The sequence below is a fragment of the Phacochoerus africanus genome, chromosome 9, assembly GCF_016906955.1.
Source record: "Phacochoerus africanus isolate WHEZ1 chromosome 9, ROS_Pafr_v1, whole genome shotgun sequence".
NCBI classification, from domain to species: Eukaryota; Metazoa; Chordata; class Mammalia; order Artiodactyla; family Suidae; genus Phacochoerus; species Phacochoerus africanus.
In genome coordinates, this window is record NC_062552.1 from 112571445 (window position 1) to 112594745 (window position 23301).

The 23301-nt window shown below is 36.7% G+C and overlaps 1 protein-coding gene across 4 annotated transcripts in view; it reads right to left on the minus strand.

Moving 5' to 3' along the window:
- Positions 1 to 23301, minus strand: part of GALC (galactosylceramidase) — a 67421-nt gene that overhangs the window by 36398 nt on the left and 7722 nt on the right. For 3 of the 4 annotated variants that reach the window (XM_047795822.1, XM_047795824.1, XM_047795823.1), the window contains exons 2-7: positions 22223 to 22291; positions 21900 to 21963; positions 20021 to 20134; positions 17622 to 17761; positions 15289 to 15327; positions 5240 to 5370 (exon numbers count right to left, since the gene is read on the minus strand). In XM_047795822.1, coding sequence (XP_047651778.1) covers positions 5240 to 5370; positions 15289 to 15327; positions 17622 to 17761; positions 20021 to 20134; positions 21900 to 21963; positions 22223 to 22291 — 557 coding nt within the window. The remainder of the gene's footprint in view (positions 1 to 5239; positions 5371 to 15288; positions 15328 to 17621; positions 17762 to 20020; positions 20135 to 21899; positions 21964 to 22222; positions 22292 to 23301) is intronic. The other variant, XM_047795826.1, reaches the window with a different exon arrangement.

Here is a 23301-nt window from a genome sequence, read left to right on the forward strand (position 1 = left end):
TCAGACTAGCCATATTTCAAGTGCTCCATTAACACATGTGGCTATTGGCTACCATACAAACTTAAACCCTTAACTATTTCTGAAATAGGTAGTAAGGAATCCTTTCTGGAGCGGTTGAGCCTCACCATGAGAATAAGCTGCTTGCATTAGAATCCAAATTGAATAAGACAAGAACATTTAGGGTGAGGGGGAGACAACATTTAGACAGTAGAGAGAATGAGGCCCAGAGGAAGCAGACCCCAGAATGTACTGTAATTGCAAAACAAAAATCTGCAGGTATAGCACAGGCCAAGCACAACATTGATGGGGCAGGAGGTATACTCTTTCTATGGAAGTGGAAGCCACTGAAGAAATATCTCCTGAACAAAATTCCATTGTACCACAGTAGCAGATTGGAAACAATCCAAAAGATCTTTAACAAAGAATAGATGGATAAATTGCTACAGTCCTACAACTGAATTTGAAACAGCAATTAAAATGAACCACTTATACACCTGGCAACATGGGTCAATCTCATAAATACAGTGTTGACCAAAATAATACTCTAAGATGTCATTTTTTTATAATTTTTTTTTTTTTGTCTTTTTAGGGCTGCACCCTAACACATGGAAGTTCCCAGGCTAGGGGCTGAATCCTAGCTGCAGCTGCCAGCCCACACCACAGCCACAGCAATGCGAGATCCAAGCCATGTCTTTGACCCACACCACAGCTCACGATAACACCCAATCCTTAACCCACTGAGCAAGGCCAGAGATCAAACCCGCATCCTCATGTATACTAGTTGAGTTCATTATATCTGAGCCATGACAGTAATGCCTAAATAGTTTTTAAACAGGAAATATTAGTCTGTGATGACATATTAGTCTGTGATGACAGAGGTCAGATTAGTAGTTGCATCTGTGGCAAAAGGAGAGGTTAATAATTAGAAAGATTACCAAGGGGAGAGCTTCATGGATAATGATAATTTTCTATTTCTTAACCTGGGTAGTAGCCATATAGGTATGTTCACTTTGTGATAATTCACTAAGCTATACTTTTATGATCTCATATATGTATGTGTGTGTGTGTCTGTGTGTTATATACTTCAGTAATAATTTTTAAGGAAATGAAATTATTAGACAACAGAGGTATATAAAACTAAAATAACAAAATTATAAAAAAATAATTTTAAAATTATGGAAAAGCAACCAGAACTAAAGAAATAAAAAAAGATTTGAGAGAAATACAGAATAAAGGAAATATGCAAAAGAGATCTGATATATGTAACTGGGTCTTTTACAAAGAAAAAAAAGTAATGGAGCAGTATAATTACTTAAATTAAAATTTAAGTAGAACTTAAATATGAAAATACTTAAATACAGGAATTCCCATAGTGCCGCACAGTGGAAACGAATCTGACTAGGAACCATGAGGTTGTGGGTTCGATCCCTGGCCTTGCTCAGTGGGTTAAGGATCCGGCGTTGCTGTGAGCTGTGGTGTAGGCCAGCAACTATAGCTCCAATTAGACCCCTAGCCTGGGAACCTCCATATGCCACAGGTGCAGCCCTAAAAAGAAAATAAAGAAGAAGCTACTGAAAGGAGCTTCTGAAAGAAGCTACTGAAAGATACTGAAAGGACACACTACGTACCAGGAAAAATAGTGTAAAACTACTAGACTCTAAAGATAAGGAGAAGTATTTTCGAACATACAGGAATTATGCCACATCATTTATAAGGAAAATAAAATAAGTCTGGAGTCAGAATTCTCAACAGCAAGAGATTGGATATATGTCTATGTACAACTGAATCACTATATTGTACAGCAGAAATTATCACAACATTGTAAATCAACTATACTTCAATAAAACTTTAAAAAAATGAACAAAATTCTCAACAGCAACATTTTACATAAGTAATCAACAGAGCAAATATTATGAGATTCAAGGATTAAGAAAATGTGAGTTAAGAATTTTATATATCCATCCAAACTGTCATTCAAGTACAAAGGCCACAGATGTACAGTAATAAACATATAAAAGACTAAGAAATATTGTTTACATTAGCAGTTCTTGAGAAATATAGTAGATATTAAGCTTCTGACACTCAAGTAACTAAGGCAAATAACTTCAGCCAAATATATATATTTGGTCTTTTTAGGGCTGCACCCCTGGCATATTGAAGTTCCCAGGCTAGGCGTCTAATCAGAGCTATAGCCCCTGGCCTATGCCATTGCCACAGCAATGCCAGATCCAAGCCGAGTCTGCAAACTACACTGCACGTAGCTCAAGGCAATGATAGATCCTTAACCCATTGAGCAAAGCCCAGGCATCAAACCCACATTCTCATGGATACTGGTTGGGTTCATTTCTGCTGAGCCACAATGGGAACTCCAAGCATTGAATATACTTAAAGGTAGAGCTAGATTAAAAGAAAGGGTAATTAAATCATATATAAATATCATACACTCTGATAAGGTGTAACTAGTAGAGCTGACACAACATAAATAGAGAAAAGAAGGTGAAGTGTACGCTAGGTTTGCAAATTAGCTGGGAGTAAAAGATTACAACTTGCAGCTAATAAATCAAGGTAGTACAAGCTTAAGCTCATGAAAGAATACAAAGATTAAGAAACTCTATTCATTAAAATTCCATTGCAGAAGAGAGAAAAAGAGGTTATGAAATAATTTTAATATTAATTGCAGTAAATCAATAAACGATGTCTAAATAGAGAGAGAACCAAGAGTATTAGTATAAAGCAGATCTCAACTTCAACACTATTGACATTTTGGCTGGGTAATTCTTTTGTTATGGGGGAGTTATCTCGTGTATTGGAAGATGTTTAGAAGCAATTCTGGCCTTTACCCACCAGATTCCAACAGCACCTACATCAATGACAATCAAAAATATTTTCAATCATTGCCAAATGCCCTGCAGGAGGTGAACATAACCCCAGTTGAGAACCACTGGTACAAAAGTATAACCAATAGAATCAAACCTTGCTAAAGAACAAAAAAGTCACCACCTCCTCTAAAAAAAGCAAAGAAATCAAATCACATAGCAAAAGATTTTGTTTGTGTTAGAAATCATTAAACAATAAGAGTCCAACAGAAAATAAAACCTTCAGTTATATCAATAAATATAAATGAGCTTAACTCACTTGCTAAAATATGAATATTTTTATAGCAAAATCTAAATCTATGGAATATACAGCAACATACGTAAAACAAAATGACCTCCAAAGGTAAAGAATAAAAGTATAGGCAAAGATGTATTAGGGAGATACAAATGAAAAAGAAAGCAGAATTCTCTTAGTCACATGCAAGGCAAAATTCAACAAAGCATAATATAAGACAAAGAATGACAATGTATAATGATAACAGCTACAAACCATAATGAAGATAAAATATTATTAACACCTATGTACCAAATAACACAGCAACAACTTTCATACAGCAGAAACTGCATGAGATTGGAAGAAGAAATAGAAACTCACTAATAAGAGGAAACTAATACTCTTGGTAACCTTGGATAGTTCAAGTAAACAAAATCATTAGAATACAGAATACCTAAACAATGCAACTGGTAGATACACAGTAAGATAATATACACTCAATTCCTATACCCTGATAGAAAATACACACTAATATAATAAGATAAAAAGAAGACCTTGGGAAATTTTGTTAAAAAAAAAATTCAATAATACATTCAGCACTTAATAACCACAATGCAATAAAATTATAAAATAATGATGACAAGACAGGCTCAGTGAGACAGAATTAAAGCAGTGTCCAGAGGAGAATTCATTGCATGAGATACCCACATCAATAAAGATAAAATAATTTAAATACCCCGACTTCTTCATGAAGATACAGTAAAACTCATTCTTTCATATATATTTTTTCCTAGCCAAATATAATTAAGATCAACAACTTTTTCCCCTCAAGATTTGAACTATTTGTAAAAGTTTTAACAATAAAGCCAAAAAATATATTTTAATTTATACATATGAAACATTTAAATTATTTTGCTTTTCTTGCCAACAATAAGCCTAAATCTAATCTAATCATGGCTCTATCAATTTCCAACACGAAAGAGGATAGATGAGCATGTTAAATTTAACTACAAGGATGAAATCAGTAAAATCCAGACTATGAGAAGCTTTACAGGACAAATGATCTAGTTTCTTCCACAAATGAAAGGAGAAAAAAAGAGATGGAGTAGAACCAAAAAATTAGAAGACAGATATCAACTAACCACAATGTATAAATCTAAACTGGATCCAGACTGAAGCAAATAAAACTATAAAATAACAGATATTTGATAATATCAAGAAATTATCACATTTTTAGATGTAATAATGGTATTGTTATGGTAAAAGTTTTTCATCTTTAGAGATGTAAAGATAAAATTTGTATTTAATACAAATAATACAATGTCTTGGATTGGCTTCAGAATAATGTGGGCTTGAAGAAGAGAGGAATGGATAAACATGAGGATGGAGAATCAGCCATAGATTCAAAGTTATGGAAGTTGAGAGATGGGAACATGAATATCCATCATATTATTCTGCCTACTTTTGTGTATGTTCAAAAATCCCCATAAAGAAAAAATATACAAAGATCAAGCAGAGTCCTCACACTGAATAAAGAACAAGTTCCACACGCAAATATGTACTCTGTTTTTCAAATGTTTATATATGTTATCACGATAGATACAATTCAAATTCACTTTAAAAAAAAATACTGCTGGCACCCAGTAAGGTCAAGGCCCAGAGGCTAAAAGGCAGAATTAGACTAAGGAGCAGGGTCAAAGCCATCTTGCAAAGGATATGTGACAAAGGTCATGGTCAATGATCATACCATACCACATATATAAGTGTTCATGAGAGAGCTTCCAAGCACAGAAGTCTGAGAGTTAAAAACTAATTTCACAACACCACCTTTATAATTTCTAAAATATAAATACTACCCTCCCCTTAATCTAAACCATTACATGTTTTATTATTCCAAACATTAACACAGTATTTTAAAAGTTACTAGTACATTATTATATTGTCATAGAATGATCCCAAAATACTTACATTTCAAAGAAAAAGAAATGAAATAGAATTTATACATGCTTTAATTTATTTGAGTAAATATAAGAAAGGCACCTTCTGAATATACAATCAAATGGGGAGAAGCAAGCAAAAACAAAAGCACAGTCAACAGCCACAGCAGGCAACCAGAAACTGTTAGTTTTGGAAGTAAATCATCCCTTACCCTATCACATCAATTGCCTTCATGAGTTCAGAGTCAAGCAGCATAGAAGCAGAAATGGGCTCCCAGAGACTATCACTTGCTATGATTTTCACTTGCTGGAGACCTTGATAGTTCAGCATTCTTCTTAACACCTTCAGAGAGATAAGCAGAACACAGGAAAGGTTACAAATGAGTTTTCAGCTGTTGAATTACAACCGAGAGAGCTAAAGCGTCTTCAAAACTCAGCATCCTGGATAATAGTGTCAAAATTATTTCTCAAAAGAAATGTATCTCCTGTTGTCAGGGGGGAAGAAAAAGAATTATCACTAAGATAACCTACTTCATGGGAATGTAAATAGAAAAATAAAACCCAAGAGGTAAAAACATTTTAGAGGGACTTTCCCTCAGAAATTATGTTTAGCCATAGAAAATTTGGGTGAGAGGGCGAATATTTTTTAAAAAATCAGAATAGTACTAGTCATAAGTGGAAGAATGGATAGAAAAGCAAAAACCTTCAATCTTCTGTCTACAAGAAACTCACCTTAGGGCAAAGGACACATGTAGATTGAAAGTGAGGGGATGGGAAAAGATACTTCATTCCAATGGACAATACAGGAAAGCAGGAGTTGCAATACTCATATCAGACAAAATAGACTTTAAAATGAAGGCCATAAAGAAAGACAAAGAAGGACACTATTTAATGGTAAAAGGACCATTCAAGAAGAGGAAATTACAAACATATATATATATATATATATATGCGCCCCCATATAGGAGCACCCAGATACCTACAACAAATACTAACAGACATAAAAGGAGAAATTTATGGGAATACAATTATAGTAGAAGACTTTAACACCCCACTCACATCAATGGAGACATCCTCTAGACAGAAAATCAATAAGGCCACAGAGATTCTAAATGACACAATAGAAAAGTTAGACTTAATCAGCATTTTCAGGACATTACATCCAAAAAAAAAAAATCAGAATATACATTCTTCTCAAATGAGCATGGAACATTCTCAAGAATTGACCACATACTGGGGCACAAAGCTAACCTCAACAAATTTAAGAGCATATAAATTATTTCAAGTATCTTCTCTGATCACAATGGCATGAAACAAGAAATCAACCACAGGAAAAGAAATGACAAAACACTGACTACATGGAGACCAAACAATATGCTACTAAAAAAACCAATGGGTCAATGAAGGAACTCAAGAAGGAAATTAAAAAATACCTTGAGACAAATGATAATGAAGACACAACCACTCGAAATTTATGGGATGCCACAAAAGCAGTGCTCAGAGGGAAATTCATAGCAATACAGGCCTTCCTCAAGAAAGAAGAAAAATCTCAAATTGACAACTTAACCCACCACCTAAATGAATGAGAAAAAGAACAAATAAAACCTAAAGTCAGCAGAAGGAAGGAAATCACAAAGATCAGAGAGAAAAATCTATAAAATAGAGATTTAAAAAAAATAGGACAAAAAAAATCAATAAAACCAAGAGCCGGTTCTTTGAAAAGGTAAACAAAATTGACAAACTCCAGCCAGACTCACCAAGAAGAGGGGAGAAAAAAACCCAAATAAACAAAATAAGAAATTAAAAAGGAGAAGTCATAACGGATAGTACAGAAATACAAAAATCCATGAGAGAATACTATGAACAACTGTATGCCAACAAATTTGACAACCTAGAAGAAATGGACAACTTTCTAGAGACTTACAGCCTGGCAAAACTGAATCAAGAAGAAACAGATCAACTGAACAGACCGATCACTAGAAATGAAATTGAATATGTCATAAAAACACTCCCTACAAATAAAAGACCAGGACCAGATCGCTTCACAGGTGAATTCTACCAAACATACAAAGAGGAACTTATAACCAACCTCCTTAAACTTTTTAAAAAGGTTGAAGAAGAAGGAACACTCCCAAAGAAACTCTATGACGCCACCATCACTCTAATTCCAAAACCAGACATAGATGCCACCAAAAAAGAAAACTATAGGCCAATATCTTTGAGGAATATATATGAAAAATTCTCAATAAAATTTTATCAAACTGAATCAAACAACACATAAAAAAGATCATACACCACAACCAGCTGGGATTCATCCCAGGTTCACAAAGATGGTTCAATATACGCAAATCAATCAATGTCATATACCACATTAACAAAAGAAAAGTGGGTATAGAGAGAACATACCTTAACATAGTAAAAGCCATTTATGACAAATCCACAACAAATATAATACTCAATGGAGAAAAGCTGAAAGCCTTCCCACTAAAATCTCGAACAAGACAAGGATATCCACTCTAACCATTGCTATTCAACATAGTACTGGAAGTCCTAGCCACAGCAAGCAGACAAACAAAAGAAATAAAAGGCATCCAAATAGGAAGAGGTAAAATTGTCACTGTATGCAGATGAAGTGATACTATATACAGAAAACCCCAAGGACTAAATCCAAAAACTACTTGAACTAATCAACAAATTCAGCAAAGTAGAGGATATAAGATTAACATTCAGAAATCACTTGAATTTCTGTATACTAACAATGAAATATTAGAAGAGGAATACAAAAATACAATACCTTTTAAAACTGCACCCCCCAAAAAATCAAATACCTGGGAATACAACTGACCTAGATAAAAGACTTATATGCTGAGAACTATAAAACATTAATCAAGGAAATTAAAGAAAAGGTAAAGAAATGGAAAGATACCCCATGCTCCTGGGGTGGAAAAATTAACATTGTAAAAGTGGCCATGCTACCCAAAGCAACCCACAGATTCAATGCAATCCCTAGCAAATTACCCATGACATTTTTCACAGAACTAGAACTAACAACCCCAAAATTTACATGGAACCACAAAAGACCCAGAAGTGCCAAAGCAATCCTGAGGAACAAAAACCAAGCAGGAGGCATAACTCCCCCAGACTTCAGGCAATACTACAAAGCCACAGTCATCAACACAGTGTGGTACTGGTACCAAAACAGACAGACAGACCAATGGAACAGCAGAGACAACCCAGAAATAAACCCAGACACCTACAGCCAATTACTCTTGGACAAAGGAGGCAAGAACATAAAATGGGGAAAAGACAGTCTTTTCAGCAAGCATTGCTGGGAAAACTGGACAGCCGCACGTAAATCAATGAAACTGGAACACACCCTCACACCCTGCACAAAAATACACTCAAAATGGCTGAAAGACTTAAATATAAGACAAGACCCCATCAAACTCCTGGAAGAGAACATAGGCAAAACATTCTCTGACAGCAACCTTACAAATGTTTTCCTAGGTCAGTCTCCCAAGGCAACAGAAATAAAAGCAAAAATAAACCCATGGGACCTCATCAAACTGACAAGCTTTTGCACAGCAAAGGAACCCCCCCCCCCAAAAAAAAGACAACTTACAGAATGGGAGAAAATAGTTTCAAATGATGCAACTGACAAGGCCTTAATCTCTAAAATATACAAACAGCTTATACAACTCAACAGCAAAAAAGCCAACAACCCAATGGAAAAATGGGCAAAAGGCCTGCATAGACATTTCTCCAAGGAAGATATACAGATGGCCAACAAGCACATGAAAAAATGCTCAACATCACTGATTATTAGAGAATGCAAATCAAAACTACCACGAGATACCACCTCATACCAGTCAGAATGGCCATCATTAATAAGTCCACAAATAACAAATGCTGGAGGGGGTGTGGAGAAAAGGGAACCCTCCTGCACTGTTGGTGGGAACCCTCCTGCACTGTTGGTACAACCACTATGGACAATGGTATGGAGGTACCTTAGAAAACTATACATAGAACTACCATATGACCCAGCAATCCCACTCTTGGGCATATAAAAGACACATGCACCCTCATGTTCATTGCAGCACTATTCACAATAGCCAAGACATGGAAATGACCCAAATGTCCATTGACAGATGATTAGATTAGGAAGATGTGGTGTATATACACACAATGGAATACTACTCAGCCATAAAAGGAACAAAATAATGCCATCTGCAGCAACATGGATGGAACTAGAGACTCTCATAGTGAGTGAAGTCAGAAAGAGAAAGACAAATACCATATTATTTATATCTGGAATCTAATATATGGTACAAATGAACCTTTCCACAGAAAAGAAAATCATGGACTTGGAGAAGAGACTTGCGGTTGCCAAGGGGGAAGGGGAGGGAGTGGGGTGGATTGGGAGCTTGGGGTTAATGATGCAGGCTATTGCCTTTGGAATGCATTAGCAACAAGATCCTGCTGTTGAAACTATGTCTGGAAACTATGTCTGGTCACTTATGATGGAGCATGATAATGTAAGAAAAAAGAATGTAGGAGTTCCCGTCGTGGCGCAGTGGTTAACGAATCCGACTAGGAACCATGAGGTTGCAGGTTCGGTCCCTGCCCTTGCTCAGTGGGTTAACGATCTGGCGTTACCGTGAGCTGTGGTGTAGGTTGCAGACACGGCTCGGATCCCGCGTTGCTGTGGCTCTGGTGTAGGCCGGTGGCTACAGCTCCGATTCAACCCCTAGCCTGGGAACCGCCATATGCCGCGGGAGCGGCCCAAGAAATAGCAACAACAACAACAACAACAACAACAACAAAAGACAAAAAAAAAAAGAACTTCACATTGAATATTAAAAAAAAAAAAAAAGAATGTAAGCATGTATGTGTAACTGGGTCACCATGATGTACAGTAGAAAGTGCACAGAACACTAAACTGGCTAAAATGGAAATAAATAAATAAATACAACGAGAAATTCTAGTGAAGAAAAAAAAAAAGAAAAGAAAACCATAAAGACTCCACATTAAAAAAACTACTAGAACTGATAAATGAATTTAGCAAAGTAGCAGGACATAAGATCAACATACAGAAATCAGTTGCATTTCTTTACACTAACAATGAAATATTAGAAATTTTTTTAAAAATCCTTTTTAAAATTGCATCAAAAAATAAATAAAATACTTAGGAATAAACCTGACCAAGGAGGTGAAAAACTTACATGCTGAGAACTATAAAACAGTGATAAAGGAAACTGAAGATGATCCAAAGAAATGGAAATATACCCCATGCTCTTGAATTGGAAGAATTAATATTGCTAAAATGGCCATACCACCCAAAGCAATCTACAGATTTAATGGGATCCCTATCAAACTACTTATGACATTTTTCACAGAACTAGAACAAATAATCCCGAAACTTATAAGAAACCATAAAAGAACCAGAATTGCCAAAGCAACCCTGAGGAAAAAGAACAAACCTCATATAACCCTCCGAGATACAGATAATACTACAAAGGTAGAGTACTCAAAACAGTATTGGCACAAAAAAAAAAAAAAAAGATACATGGATCAACAGAACAGAATAGAGAGCCCAGAAATAAACCCACACACCTATGTCAATTAATATTCAACAAAGGAATCAAGAATATACAATGGAGAAAAGACAGTCTCTTAAGTAAGTGGTGCTGGGAAAGTTGGACAGCTGCATGTAAACCAATGAAACTAGAACACACACTCACATGACACACAAAAAATAAATTCAAAACGGCTTAAAGACTTAATATTAAGATATGACAGTATAAAATTCCTACAAGTGGCAAACTCCTAGAATGGCAAAACATAAATCTGACAAATGTTTTCTTAGGTCAGTCTCCCAAAGTAACAGAAATAAAAGCAAAAATAAACAAATATGACCTAATCAAACTTATAAGCTTCTGCACAGGAAAGGAAACCATAAACAAAACAATAAAACAACCTACATACTGGAAGAAAATATTTGCAAATGATGCAACCAAAAAGGGCTTAATTTCCAAAATATAAAACAGCTCACACAACTCAATAACAACAACAACAACAAAAAATAACCCAATCGAAAAATGGGCAGAAGATTTAAATAGACATTCTCTGAAGAAAACATACAGATAGCCAAGAAGCACTTGAAAAGATGTTCAGCATCGGTACTCATTAGAGAAATGCAAATTAAAACTATAGTGAGGTATCATTTAACACTAGTCAGAGTAGCCATCATATAAAAGTCTACTAAATAACAAGTGCTGGAGAAGGTGTAGATAAAAGGGAACCCTCCTATACTGTTGGTGGTCATGTAAATTGGTTCAGTAGTGGACAACAGTATGGAGGTTCCTTAAAAAATTAAATAGAGTTGCCATATGATTCAGCAATCCCAATCCTGGGCATATATTCGGACAAAACTATAATTTGAAAAGATATATGCACCCCAATGTTCACAGCAGCACTACTGACAATAGCTCAGACATGCTAAGACATGGAAGCAACCTAAATGTCCATCAACAGATAAATGGATAAAGGAGATACGGTAGATATATGCAGTGAAATATAAATCAGCCATAAAAAAAGAATGAAATAAGGCCACTTGCAGCAACGTGGACTGACCTAGAGATTATCATACCAAGAGAAGTAAGTCAGAAAGAGAAAGATAAATACCATACAACATCACTTATATGTGGAATCTAAAATATGATATGAATGAACTTATTTATGAAACAGAAACAGACTCACAGAATAGAAAACAAACTTGGAGTTCCCGTCGTGGCGCAGTGGTTAACGAATTCGACTAGGAACCATGAGGTTGCGGGTTCGGTCCCTGCCCTTGCTCAGTGGGTTAACGATCTGGCGTTGCCTTGAGCTGTGGTGTAGGTTGCAGACGCGACTCGGATCCCGCATTGCTGTGGCTCTGGCGCAGGCCGGTGGCTACAGCTCCGATTCAACCCCTAGCCTGGGAACCTCCATATGCCGCGGGAGCGGCCCAAGAAATAGCAACAACAACAACAAAAGACAAAAAAAAAAAAAGAAAGAAAACAAACTTATGGTTACCAAAGGGAAAAGGGGACAGGGGAGGGATAAAGTCGGAGTTTGCAATTAGCAGATACAAACTACTATGTACGAAAGAGATAAACAATAAGGTCTTACCTATAGCACAGGTATATTCAATATCCTGTGATAAACCACAATGGAAAATAATGTGTGTGTGTGCGTGTGTGTGTATAACTGAATTACTTTGCTGTACATAAGAAACTAACACAACACTGTAGATCAACTATACTTCAATTTTTTTAAAAAGGAGACCAATTTTGAATTTTATCACCCTGAAGTTCTTTCTTATTCTTACAGAAAGGAGGGGGAACAACTTACTCACATTTGTATTTAGCACTATGGATACATCTGGTTTTTCTAGTGCTACTCTTTGACCATCACCGCTAAGACTGCTTACTTTTTATTATGGTATATTCAAATAACATTCCAAAATATACAAGCCTATATGCTGTGTTTTATAAATAAGTTGCCATCCCCAAGTCAGTATGAATAGTAGCATTCTTTGAGCAAACTTTTATCTATTATTTCAAATGTTTTCACTATGGAACCCTTTCTTAAAAAAAAAAAAATCTTAGATAGAAACCCTATTTAAAGATAAATGAAAAGGAAGCTGTTCTGATTAAACTGAATGAGGGTCTAGAGACTCACACATCCACTTCCATCCACCAAATCTCAGATCCTAGATGGAATTTTCCAGACACAATTTAAAAACTATATCTCTAAAAACCAGAGTAAATCATAAATACAATGTAAAGAGCAAAAGTAGACTTAAAAGAAGAAATAGCCTTGCCATCTTTACATAAATTGCTTGTTCGTATTTTTTTTCTTCATACTCTTAAAAACAAATCTTTATTAGTTCCAGGAGCCACCTTACTATACTATATGGAATATATATTCATTAAGCTTATCAAACCTGAGCACCTTCATTCATTTGCCATTATTGAACTCTTTCCAATAGGCATTTCAAAAAATAGGACACAGATTCGAATAAAATCTTGCTACAAAAATGACAAGTGCAAACCAAAAGCTTTTATTTCCTGAGATATCGCAGGTAAGTTAAAGGTTGGAAGAAAAGGTAACGAAGTCTGATCTGTTTAAAACACTGTTAATGAGTCTTAGAAGAGCAATGACTCTTTCAAATCAGGTAAGCTGAATTAGAATGTAATGGAATCAGCAACAGAACTTTAAAGGTTTAAAAAAATTTTTTAATTAAAAAAAAAAACCACCTTAGTTGCAGATCATTAGTTTAAAAGAAAAAAGAAGCCAGATTCTAATGCTTCCTTCAAAGGAAATGAACACAGCTAGAAAGAGATGCATGTACAATGCCAAGGGGGAAAAATTGTGAAATATAAAATATGGGAAAATAAAAGTTCATCACTGCAGCAACACCATCCACCTGACTATAGAGTTGCACAGTACACAGGCACCAACTTGGCTTCTGCTCTATCCTCGGGCTGCTCTCATCAGACCTGTACTCACAGCAATCACAACATTCCACTAACAGCACTTGTGCTTCAATCTTACACCAGCTCCACTGCCTCACCTCCCACAATGACCCACTGCCCACCACCACGCTCTCACCACTTCCCTAGACATTCACTGGTCATGTCTGCAGCCTGGAGCAGACTTTGAGTCACCTGGCTCTGGCTGCATTCAGTCCTCCAAATCTATGTCCTCTTCTCCCCACAACCAGTGATTAAGTTGTATCGCTCCTCCAAGTGAATATATTGGCCCACTGATGGCTCAGTGCCCCCCCACCCCCGTCTTTCTCCACTTCTCTTCCTCCACGTCCCTTTACCTCTCGTCACTTCTTCCCAATGGCATGCCCCTGCCTTAGCAACCTGGGAGATTCTAGCCATCCCATCTTAAAGACTCCAACCATACATCGCCTCTTCTAGTAGACATCCCTAATCCACTCAGGCAGAGGGGTCACCTCCTCTCTGCACCTTCTGACCACCCTGTATGTACATTATTCTGCTAGAGAAATTATGGTTGACAGTTTAGTTGTCCATATGGGGCTTTAAAGCCCCCAAATGTAACTCCTTTTGTGCAAAAACAGTATTTTTATCTTGTATCACAAGCATGTATGTAATGCCTGGAAAACTAAGTGAGTAAAAGCTTCTTGGTTGCCTGAATGAATAAATAAATGAAAGAAATGTAGCAGATATGACCTGCTTAAAAATATAAGTAACTCTATTTAAAGAAAAAAAAATTAAACCAAATCACAAAAATTGCATTTGTTAGAGAAAAGACACATAAAACAAGACAAATAGAACTAAAAAGTAAACTAGAGAATATCTCCAGCTGAAGAGTTAAACTGCCATTTGTTTTCCAATGACAGAAGGGGTGATTACTTCTAGATTTTCCTTTCCTGGGAAACAGCAATAAAAGTTACCTCATAAGGGAGGTAATAAGAATGTAAATAGAGTTCTCCTTGTGGCTCAGCAGAAACGAATCCAACCAGAATCCATGAGGATCTGGGTTCGATCCCTGGCCTCACTCAGTGGGTTAACAACCTGGTGTTGGTGTGAGCTGTGGTGTGGGTCACAGACACAGCTCAGATCTGGGGTTGCTGTGGCTGTGGTGTAGGCTGGCAGCTGTAGCTCCAATTTGATCCCTAGCCTGGGAATTTCCATATGCCTCAGGTGTGGCCCTAAAAAGCAAAATAATAATAATAATAATAATAATAAAAAGAATTTAAATTGAGATAAGTATTTAGAGAAAGTGACTCAAAAAAATAACAAATGTTAGTTGCTACCTATTTGCCAATCACAAACATAAACATATTTCAATAACAGGCATTCCAAAGAAAACAAGAATAAGATTATACACCATAAATTTTGACATATGATAATGAAAGAAAAAAGCTATGTTTCATGAGGTCCTAAAGGCCTAAAATGATAATATGCTTTTTATAATGATCACAATTCCACAAATATTGAATTTTTAAATAGGAAAATTCAATACAACTTTTTAGACAAAGGCAATTGAGGGTTAGAGGGAATTACACATGCTTTAATCAGGAATATAAATATTATTAGCTATTGCTTGAATTTTATGTCACAACTAGAAAACAAATAAATGTGCTGTGAAAAAATACAGTATTCCTAGGACTTATTTCCATATAACCATAAAGGTATTATTCACTAATATCTTAAAGATAAAAAGATTTTAAAGTTGTACAGACCTTGATATAATTGGCATCAAATGCCCTCTCATTCCAAATCTGCAAAAGAGAAAGTCAAAAAATGAGAATTGAAAGTTTTTGTGTCAGAAAGTAAATATTATCAAGACGCCTCTTCTCTCATCATCTTGCGTATCATCCTAAAAGCCATTTTTCTTACTTTATGGAATATCCTGTTATTGAATTTATAGATATTTATATGATAATCTTAATTGAAATATTATTTTTAAAAATCTTAAAATATTTGGTGGATATTTTTCAAAAAGTCACTTATTCCAAAGATTTCTAAAAATGGAATATCTATTCATTCATTCCACAAAGACTGACAAGGTATTGTATGCCAAGAACTATAATTGATGTAATAATTCTTACAAGATCCCGAGACACACACACACACACACACACACACAAGCCAAGTATTAATAAGGACACTGCACAGGAGTAGTATGTTTAGCACACACAGAATCACAACAAAGTGCTACATGACAAATGCAAACTCAATGAAGACAGATAAAAGGAACATGCATAAATCTCTTAGGCCTAGAATCTCGAAGCATGAGGCTTTAGAGCTGAAAGAGAACTATGGCTTTCATTCTGTAGTTGAGAAAACTGTTAACTGAGATGGGCCTAGCCTCTAGCTACTCTTGTCACTCTAGTGATACAGCAAAGTATTCTTACCAAGGAAACTCCTCACCACAGTCTGTGATTACTAAGAGTCTAAAGGAGATGTAAATCACCCATTATTTACCAGGAACAGTTTCTAAATAGGACTTTACCATAACAAATGCTATTAGACCCAAACCTACATTTAGTCTTACTATGGGTTAAAAATACCCTGATATCTAAGAAAGTTCTCAAACACAACAAACAAATTTTCAGTTATAATCTGGAGAAGGATAACAAAAACTATATTCTTGTTTCTGGTTTCCTGCAGCCGCTGGCTCATCCTCATGTCCTGTGACACGGTGTTTTATCTGTTCACTGTCAACCTCTCTCACTGAACTCCCCAGGAGCTTATTAATCGTGGTATCCCTAAAACATAACAGTCACAATGCCTGCAACACAGGAGCTCAATAATTGCATGCTGATTGCATGAAAACTTTTAAAATCAGTTTTGACAGATGGCATATTAACAAGCAAAAGTGTATAGAGACCCACTATGTTTGTGTGTGAGGCTCTCTGGGGTATAATGAAGGGTGAGGCATGCCTCCAGCCTACCAACAGACCAGCTAGAAACACAAAATACTATGTTTTACATTTTTTTAATCATTAAAAGTTGTTGATAACCGTTTACAACAAGGAAGTCAAATCTCTGCCAATCTGCCAAATCTGGCCTGCCATTTGTATTTTGGCCTGCCTGAAAGCTAAAAATTGATTTTACAGTTTTAAGTGGTTACATTTTTAAATGGTTATATAATTACCTACATAGTATCCTTAATATTCCCTTTTGACCCACAAAACCTAAAATATTAACTCTCTGGCCCTTTAAGAAAGTTTGCCACCCTCTGGTTCAGGACCTGAGAAGTCTCATGGAGCAAAATGAGATTACTCATTAAACCGAATAGTAAACACAGTATTGTTGTTAGAACTAGAGAAACTAGAGGAAGCTTGCAAGAAGGAGGATTTGAGCTAGGGTGTACCAAAAACAAAACCATAATTCAGGGGAGGCCTACACTAAGTACGCTTTTCAAGAGTGGGAAGAATTTGGATGGGCAGAGAAGAAGAATAAATGATGACATGCAGTTATTTTGTTGTTTGTTTGTTTTATGGCACAGTTGCAATATATGGAAGTTCCCGGGCCAGATATTGAAACCAATTGAATCCACAGCTGTGACCTAGGCAATAGCTTTAACCTACTGTGCTGGGCCAGGAATCGAACACATGCCTCTGCAGCAACTCGAGCCATTGCAGTTGGATTTTTTTTTTTTTGTCTTTTTATGGCAGCACCCATGGCATACGGAGGTTCCCAGGCTAGGGGTCGAATCAGAGCTGTAGCCGCTGGTCTATACCACAGCCACAGCAACTCAGGATCCAAGCCACATCTGCGACCCACACCACAGCTCACAGCAGTGCCGGACCCTTAACCCACTGAGCGACGTCAGGGGTCAAATCCGAGTCCTCATGGATGCTAGTCGGGTTTGTTAAATGATGGGCCATGATGGGAACTCCTGCAGTTGGCGTCTTAACACACTGTGCCATAGCAGGATCTCCAGTTAATTTGTTAACAGACAACAACAGAACAAATTAGTCAACAAAGTGCCACAGAGTCAAATTACCTTTAAAAAATTACAAATACATGTCTAAAAGTTAATTATGTTCTAAAAAATATTACTAACCCCAATATAATCAATATCCAGATCATGATAATGCTTGGCGCCCACAATCCAGGTCATGACATAGTAGGCAGTCAGCTGAAGATTTACATAAGGCCAGTTGAAACCTTTCCCCAGCCATCCAGGGAATGACCATGGCAACCCTGCAGGGACAAAGAGGCAAAGCTGGAGTGGGTATAACAGCACCATAAAAAAAAAAAAGCAAAACAAACCAAAAAGAATGAACTCAGGCCAAGCAAAAAGCCAATACAGATCTGACAAAAGAAAAGATCACACACCATGCACAAATTCTCAAAATCCTTTCCAGTCTACGAACACAGTAATTCCTCATTGACGTCAAGAGTCAAGTTCCATAATTCCCAATGCTCTTTCAGGACAAAGAAAGAAATCAAGCAGAAACAAACACCTCTCTCAATGCTACTTACCAACAAAGAAAAGCAGCATGCAATTTAACTTAACATCCCCACCTCCTGCTAAAAGGATAGTCAGTATTCAATTTCTCTTCTCTGAGGTCAGATCCAATAGTCTTGAAAGGCTTCTGCTTAACTACTTCTGTGAGGTTAGTACAATACAAATTCCTCATTCACTAGTACATCTTCTTACAATTGGAGGTTATTTAAATACTAACTAGTCAGGTAATCAAATTTTGCAAAACTAGTTTGTCTGTATACCAATATAAACGCCAATGACTCAATAGGGAAATATACCTTTGTTATAGAATATAGAACAAAATAATCCACATTCTTCCAATAACCTAGTAGTATTTTTTAAGTTAAAAAAAAAAGAGAGAGAGAAGAATAGAGAAGGACTAATTATGATTCTAAATCCTAATTCCGAAACTAATATAGTAAAATAAGGTTAACATTGAGTTCCTTAACTGTTAATATATATTACCAATCTAGTCTATCATTGAAAAAAAGTCAAAATCAAAATGACAAAATGCATATTTTTCTAAATTCAGGAAGAGTGCCTAAGGATATCTACATGAGAAATGTGACATTAAAATAATGAAACATTTTAAAACAATGAAACACCAAACACATTTTGAAGGCTCCCCATGTGTATGTCTTTGTTAGGACTTGGTTCAGAATGCCAGATCTCCTGCATTTAAATGAGAACTGACCTTGAGAGCAGCACAATGGGCAAGTATGTGCTGAAGTCAATGATGTTTCTTACTGCTCAAAACATTTCTGGAATCTCTTACAAAAGTCCACTTAGAAAAAACACATTGACTGCTCTCTCTTTTAATTTAGAAGAAAAACTTATGCTTGTCCTTTAATTTGATGGTTGAAAATGATTTTAAAAGTAATTTGAAGTCAAGTCCTAAAAAATGGATCTCATTAACATATATAACTTAACCTGAATGTATAAGCCTGTTCTAAAAAATCAAATTCATTTCAAATGATGAAAGATGCCACCGCTATGTATGTGTGATATCTTTTATAAGTCTGTACGCTGCTACAGGAGAACAGTGCAAGGAATACAGTCTCTTTGAGAAATCATCCTGCCGCTGAAATCTAAGCTCCAGAGGGACAAGAATTAGGGGCTGGATTGTTCCAAATTCCCAATGCCTAATACAGTGAATACCACATCCTTGAGGTTCGAATTAAACAAACCATAAAAATCTACTTTTGTATACAACTCTTTTAGAAACGAGGTCTACTATGCACATAAGACACAATTTTGCAAATAGCTGGGATATACTGCTGCATATAATATACAATTTTAGGGAGTCATGGTGCAGGGGAAACAAATCCAACTAGGAATCATGAGGTTACAGGTTCAATCCCTGGCCTCACCATGTGAGTTAAGTATCTGGCTTTGCCGTGAGCTGTGGTGTGGGTCGCAGTCACAACTCAGATCCCACGTTGCTGTGGCTCTGGCGTAGGCCAGCAGCAACAGCTCCAATTAGACCCCTAGCCTGGGAATCTCCATATGCCATGGGTGCAGCCCTAAAAAGCAGAAAACGAAGAAACAAAAAAAAAACATACAATTTTATAACTAATATTTCCCTTTTATAAATTTGGGTAAGAAATTTTGTTGAGGAAATTAGTTTAGCATCACACACACACACACACAACAGAAGAGAATGAGGTTCTACATCTTATTTTTGCCATTTCCTAATTTTCTAATCTTAAGTCAGTGGTATAACCTCTCTATGCTTCCAATGCTTCTGGAAAATGGAAAGAGTAATATCTTACTCCAGAAGTATGATAAAGATCAGACACAATGTGAGCAAAGAAAGAATCGTGCCTGGCACGTACTTTGCTGCTGGTAGCATACTGGTAGTATTAACAACATTACTAATACTTCAGTATTAACAGACACTCCACGCACAAGATTCAGAATTTTAAAAGTAAAGGAAAATAGACTACAAAAGTACAGCAAGCTTCACTTCTTACCGATGAGTGTAATATTAGGGTTCCGCTTCTTAGCTTCCTTCATTAACCACCACTCATATCCTCGGAAATAATTCTCATCTAATGCATAGTGCATGTGGGAGGGCTCAGTGCCATCTGAATGAGAGAGAGCAAAAAAGAAGGGAAACTATCTATTAACAGTGCTTCACAGGGCCCCTCTCCCCTAGACACACACACACACACATTTCAGAGAAGTAGTATTCCAAATCCAATTCTAAGATGGGGCAAATAAGTATCATCTTATATAACTTGAAGATGGATGATCAAAGAACATTATCGCATTTTTTCATTACCCTAAGCATCCTAGAGGTCTTAAAATAATTCAACCACAACTTTCTATTATAAGCAGAGTGGCGTTATCAACTCATATAATTGAAAATTCCTAGAACTAAATTCTAGATTTGGTCTCCAGGGGTTTTCAGATCCCCAGGTCCAACTTTAAGTTTAGACCACCTCAACTCCCAGCTTCTCAATCACCGATGTGAATCCTGGGCTCCTAACCCCCAACTGCCATAACCCTCGCCTAGAGTCTGTAACATGTCTTGTTAGACCAAGACAACAGAACGTTGAGAAAAAAGGAACAAGTACGCATTCCCACTGTAAGAAAATTCTATATAACCTCTACAAGGTGTCAGGGTAGGTAAGTCACATCAGTTCTCACGTGCTACCACATTTCTCAAACATCTGCCCTTGTTAAGAAAGGCCTGAAAGGAGAGGGGCCCTAGCCCTTTTCTTCTTAAAGGCAAACATCAGAATTCACAAGAACTACCTGCTTCTGTAACTCTGCCTCTAATTTAGCTTCAGCAAATGAAGATGGCCAGTCATTATCAATTCTGCAAAAAGGGGTTTAACAATAAAATGCATGTCTTCTTATAACAGATTGGGGATAGCTCTTGTTATGAGGTTGTCTTTTTTTTTTTTTTGTCTTTTTGCTATTTCTTGGGCCGCTCCCGCGGCATATGGAGGTTCCCAGGCTAGGGGTCAAATCGGAGCTGTAGCCGCCAGCCTACGCCAGAGCCACAGCAACGCGGGATCCGAACCGCGTCTGCAACCTACACCACAGCTCACGGCAACGCCGGACCGTTAACCCACTGAGCAAGGGCAGGGACCGAACCCGCAACCTCATGGTTCCTAGTCGGATTCGTTAACCACTGCGCCACGACGGGAACTCCAGGGGTTGTCTTTTGTTTTTGATTTGCATTTTTTTCTTTCAGCATAAACACCAAAACTACCACACAGATATATCTATTTAACAAAAATTACTTCCAAGTCATCAACAGGAACACTAAAGCTCACTATAATGGAATCTAAAATAAGAGAGATTTTCTTCTTCCTGAAAAGCAGAGACCTATAAATTTTTGACTACATGGACTACATAACATCAAAGTGATGACAATGAAGATTGAAAATTTAGTGGTTAAAACAGTTTTATATTTAAAAGACCAAAAAAAACCATACCTCTGAAATACTAATTACTCAAATATTTGCCACGTATTTAAAGCTTATAACATCTTACATGTTCTATACATTAAAAGCTTTCTTTTTTTAACTTCTTAGTAAAATTTCAAACTGTCCCTATGCTCTCTAGTAAATATTAGTTTATTAAAAATTGTGGATTTGTCTACTATTGATTACGTCAACTAAATCGACAATCTAAAGTCCAAATGCTGTTTCGTATCAAGAAATGCATATGTGGATATAACATTTTTTAAATAATTAGAATGAAAAAGGAAGAATAAGGAACAATCTAAGAAATAATATCAGAAGTATCAGTATCACATATTCTGACACCATAGTCAATAAGTTTAGGTACAGATTCAAATGTTGGTGGAAAATGATCCCATTCCCCAAATACTCCTACCTGTTGTCTGCCCATCACCACCTATTTCAACTTTTAGAATATGCAAAGAGGCACCGAAGTTTGGCTGGGGAAAGAAGTAACAATATTAACGCTGTGATTCATTGTATGAAAGGCAAAACACTTTAAGACAACTACTAATCCCTGCCTTTGGTTTCACGGATGAGAAAATGAAAGCAAAACTTCAAATAAATAGCAACTTATTCCAAAAAGTACTTTGCCAGATTTTTAAAAACTAGAATTATGAAGGTGCGAAAGACTATTGGTGAAATTCACCCCAGTTTCTAAAGTATCACAGATACCATTAAAAAATTATTTTTCCTTACCTTAAAGAGATAATCCAGTATTTGAGAACGATAGGGCTCTGGGTAATTTACTAGAAGTCGGGAGGTTGCCTAAAAAAGAAAAAGGTTTTCAAAAGTACGAACAAAGCAAATCCAATATGAATACTTTACACGGTGCTTATGCATGCCATCTAGCATGCCCATATTTAGCCAGCTCTTGGGCAATGTTAAGCTGTGGAAAGTCATTTCCCAGCCTGTTTGCCTGATTTGCTTTCCCATCATCGGGCAAATAGGACTATTGTTTGTTCAATAGCTAAAACGTGGGTTCCAAGCAACAACCAAATTCCTCTTCTACTGAGATGAGGGTTGGCTAGGAGGTCCGCTTGCTAAGTCTACGGATGAATCTCATTATTACAAATTCATCTTGAGGACCTTGACTCAGAAAATGGTTATTAGAAGAAATGAAACTTGGGAGTTCCTGATGTGGTGTAGCAGAAACGAATTTAACTAGTATCCACGAGGATATGGATTTGATCCCTGGGGCTGTGGTGTAGGTCAAAGACGCAGCTCAGATCCTGTGTTGCTGTGCCTGTGGTGTAGGCCGGCGGCTACAGCTCCGATTCAACCCCTAGTCTGTGAAATTCCATGTGCCACAGGTGCAGCCCTAAAAAGAAAAAAAAAAAAAGAAAGAAAGAAACTTAATTTCTCTATCTTAAGGCTGTTTGTCAACTACAAACAGCCTTAAAATAGATTAATCTTGCCACTCCTTGCCAGATTAATCTACCCAAAATCTAGGCGTCAGAATGGGAAGGATAAATCTCCAGTAAATTTTCTCTTCAACGTCTTGCAGGCAAATATTACAAGCAGCAATGCTTAAAGGAATCACCATTCTCTTCATCCTTCTTAGATTCACAGGTACCATCTATTGCCACTAAGGATAACCACCCAGTGGTCCACAGGCAAGGCTGTCCTAAAGAAATCTCACACAATACTGGCATCTGCATGCATGGAAAGAGAGAGGTGGAAGATGCAGACACCACCCCGTGATCACACCTAAGCCATGGCTAATGACAGCTTGAACACAAAAATCAAAAAATCAATAACTGGAGTTCCCGTCATGG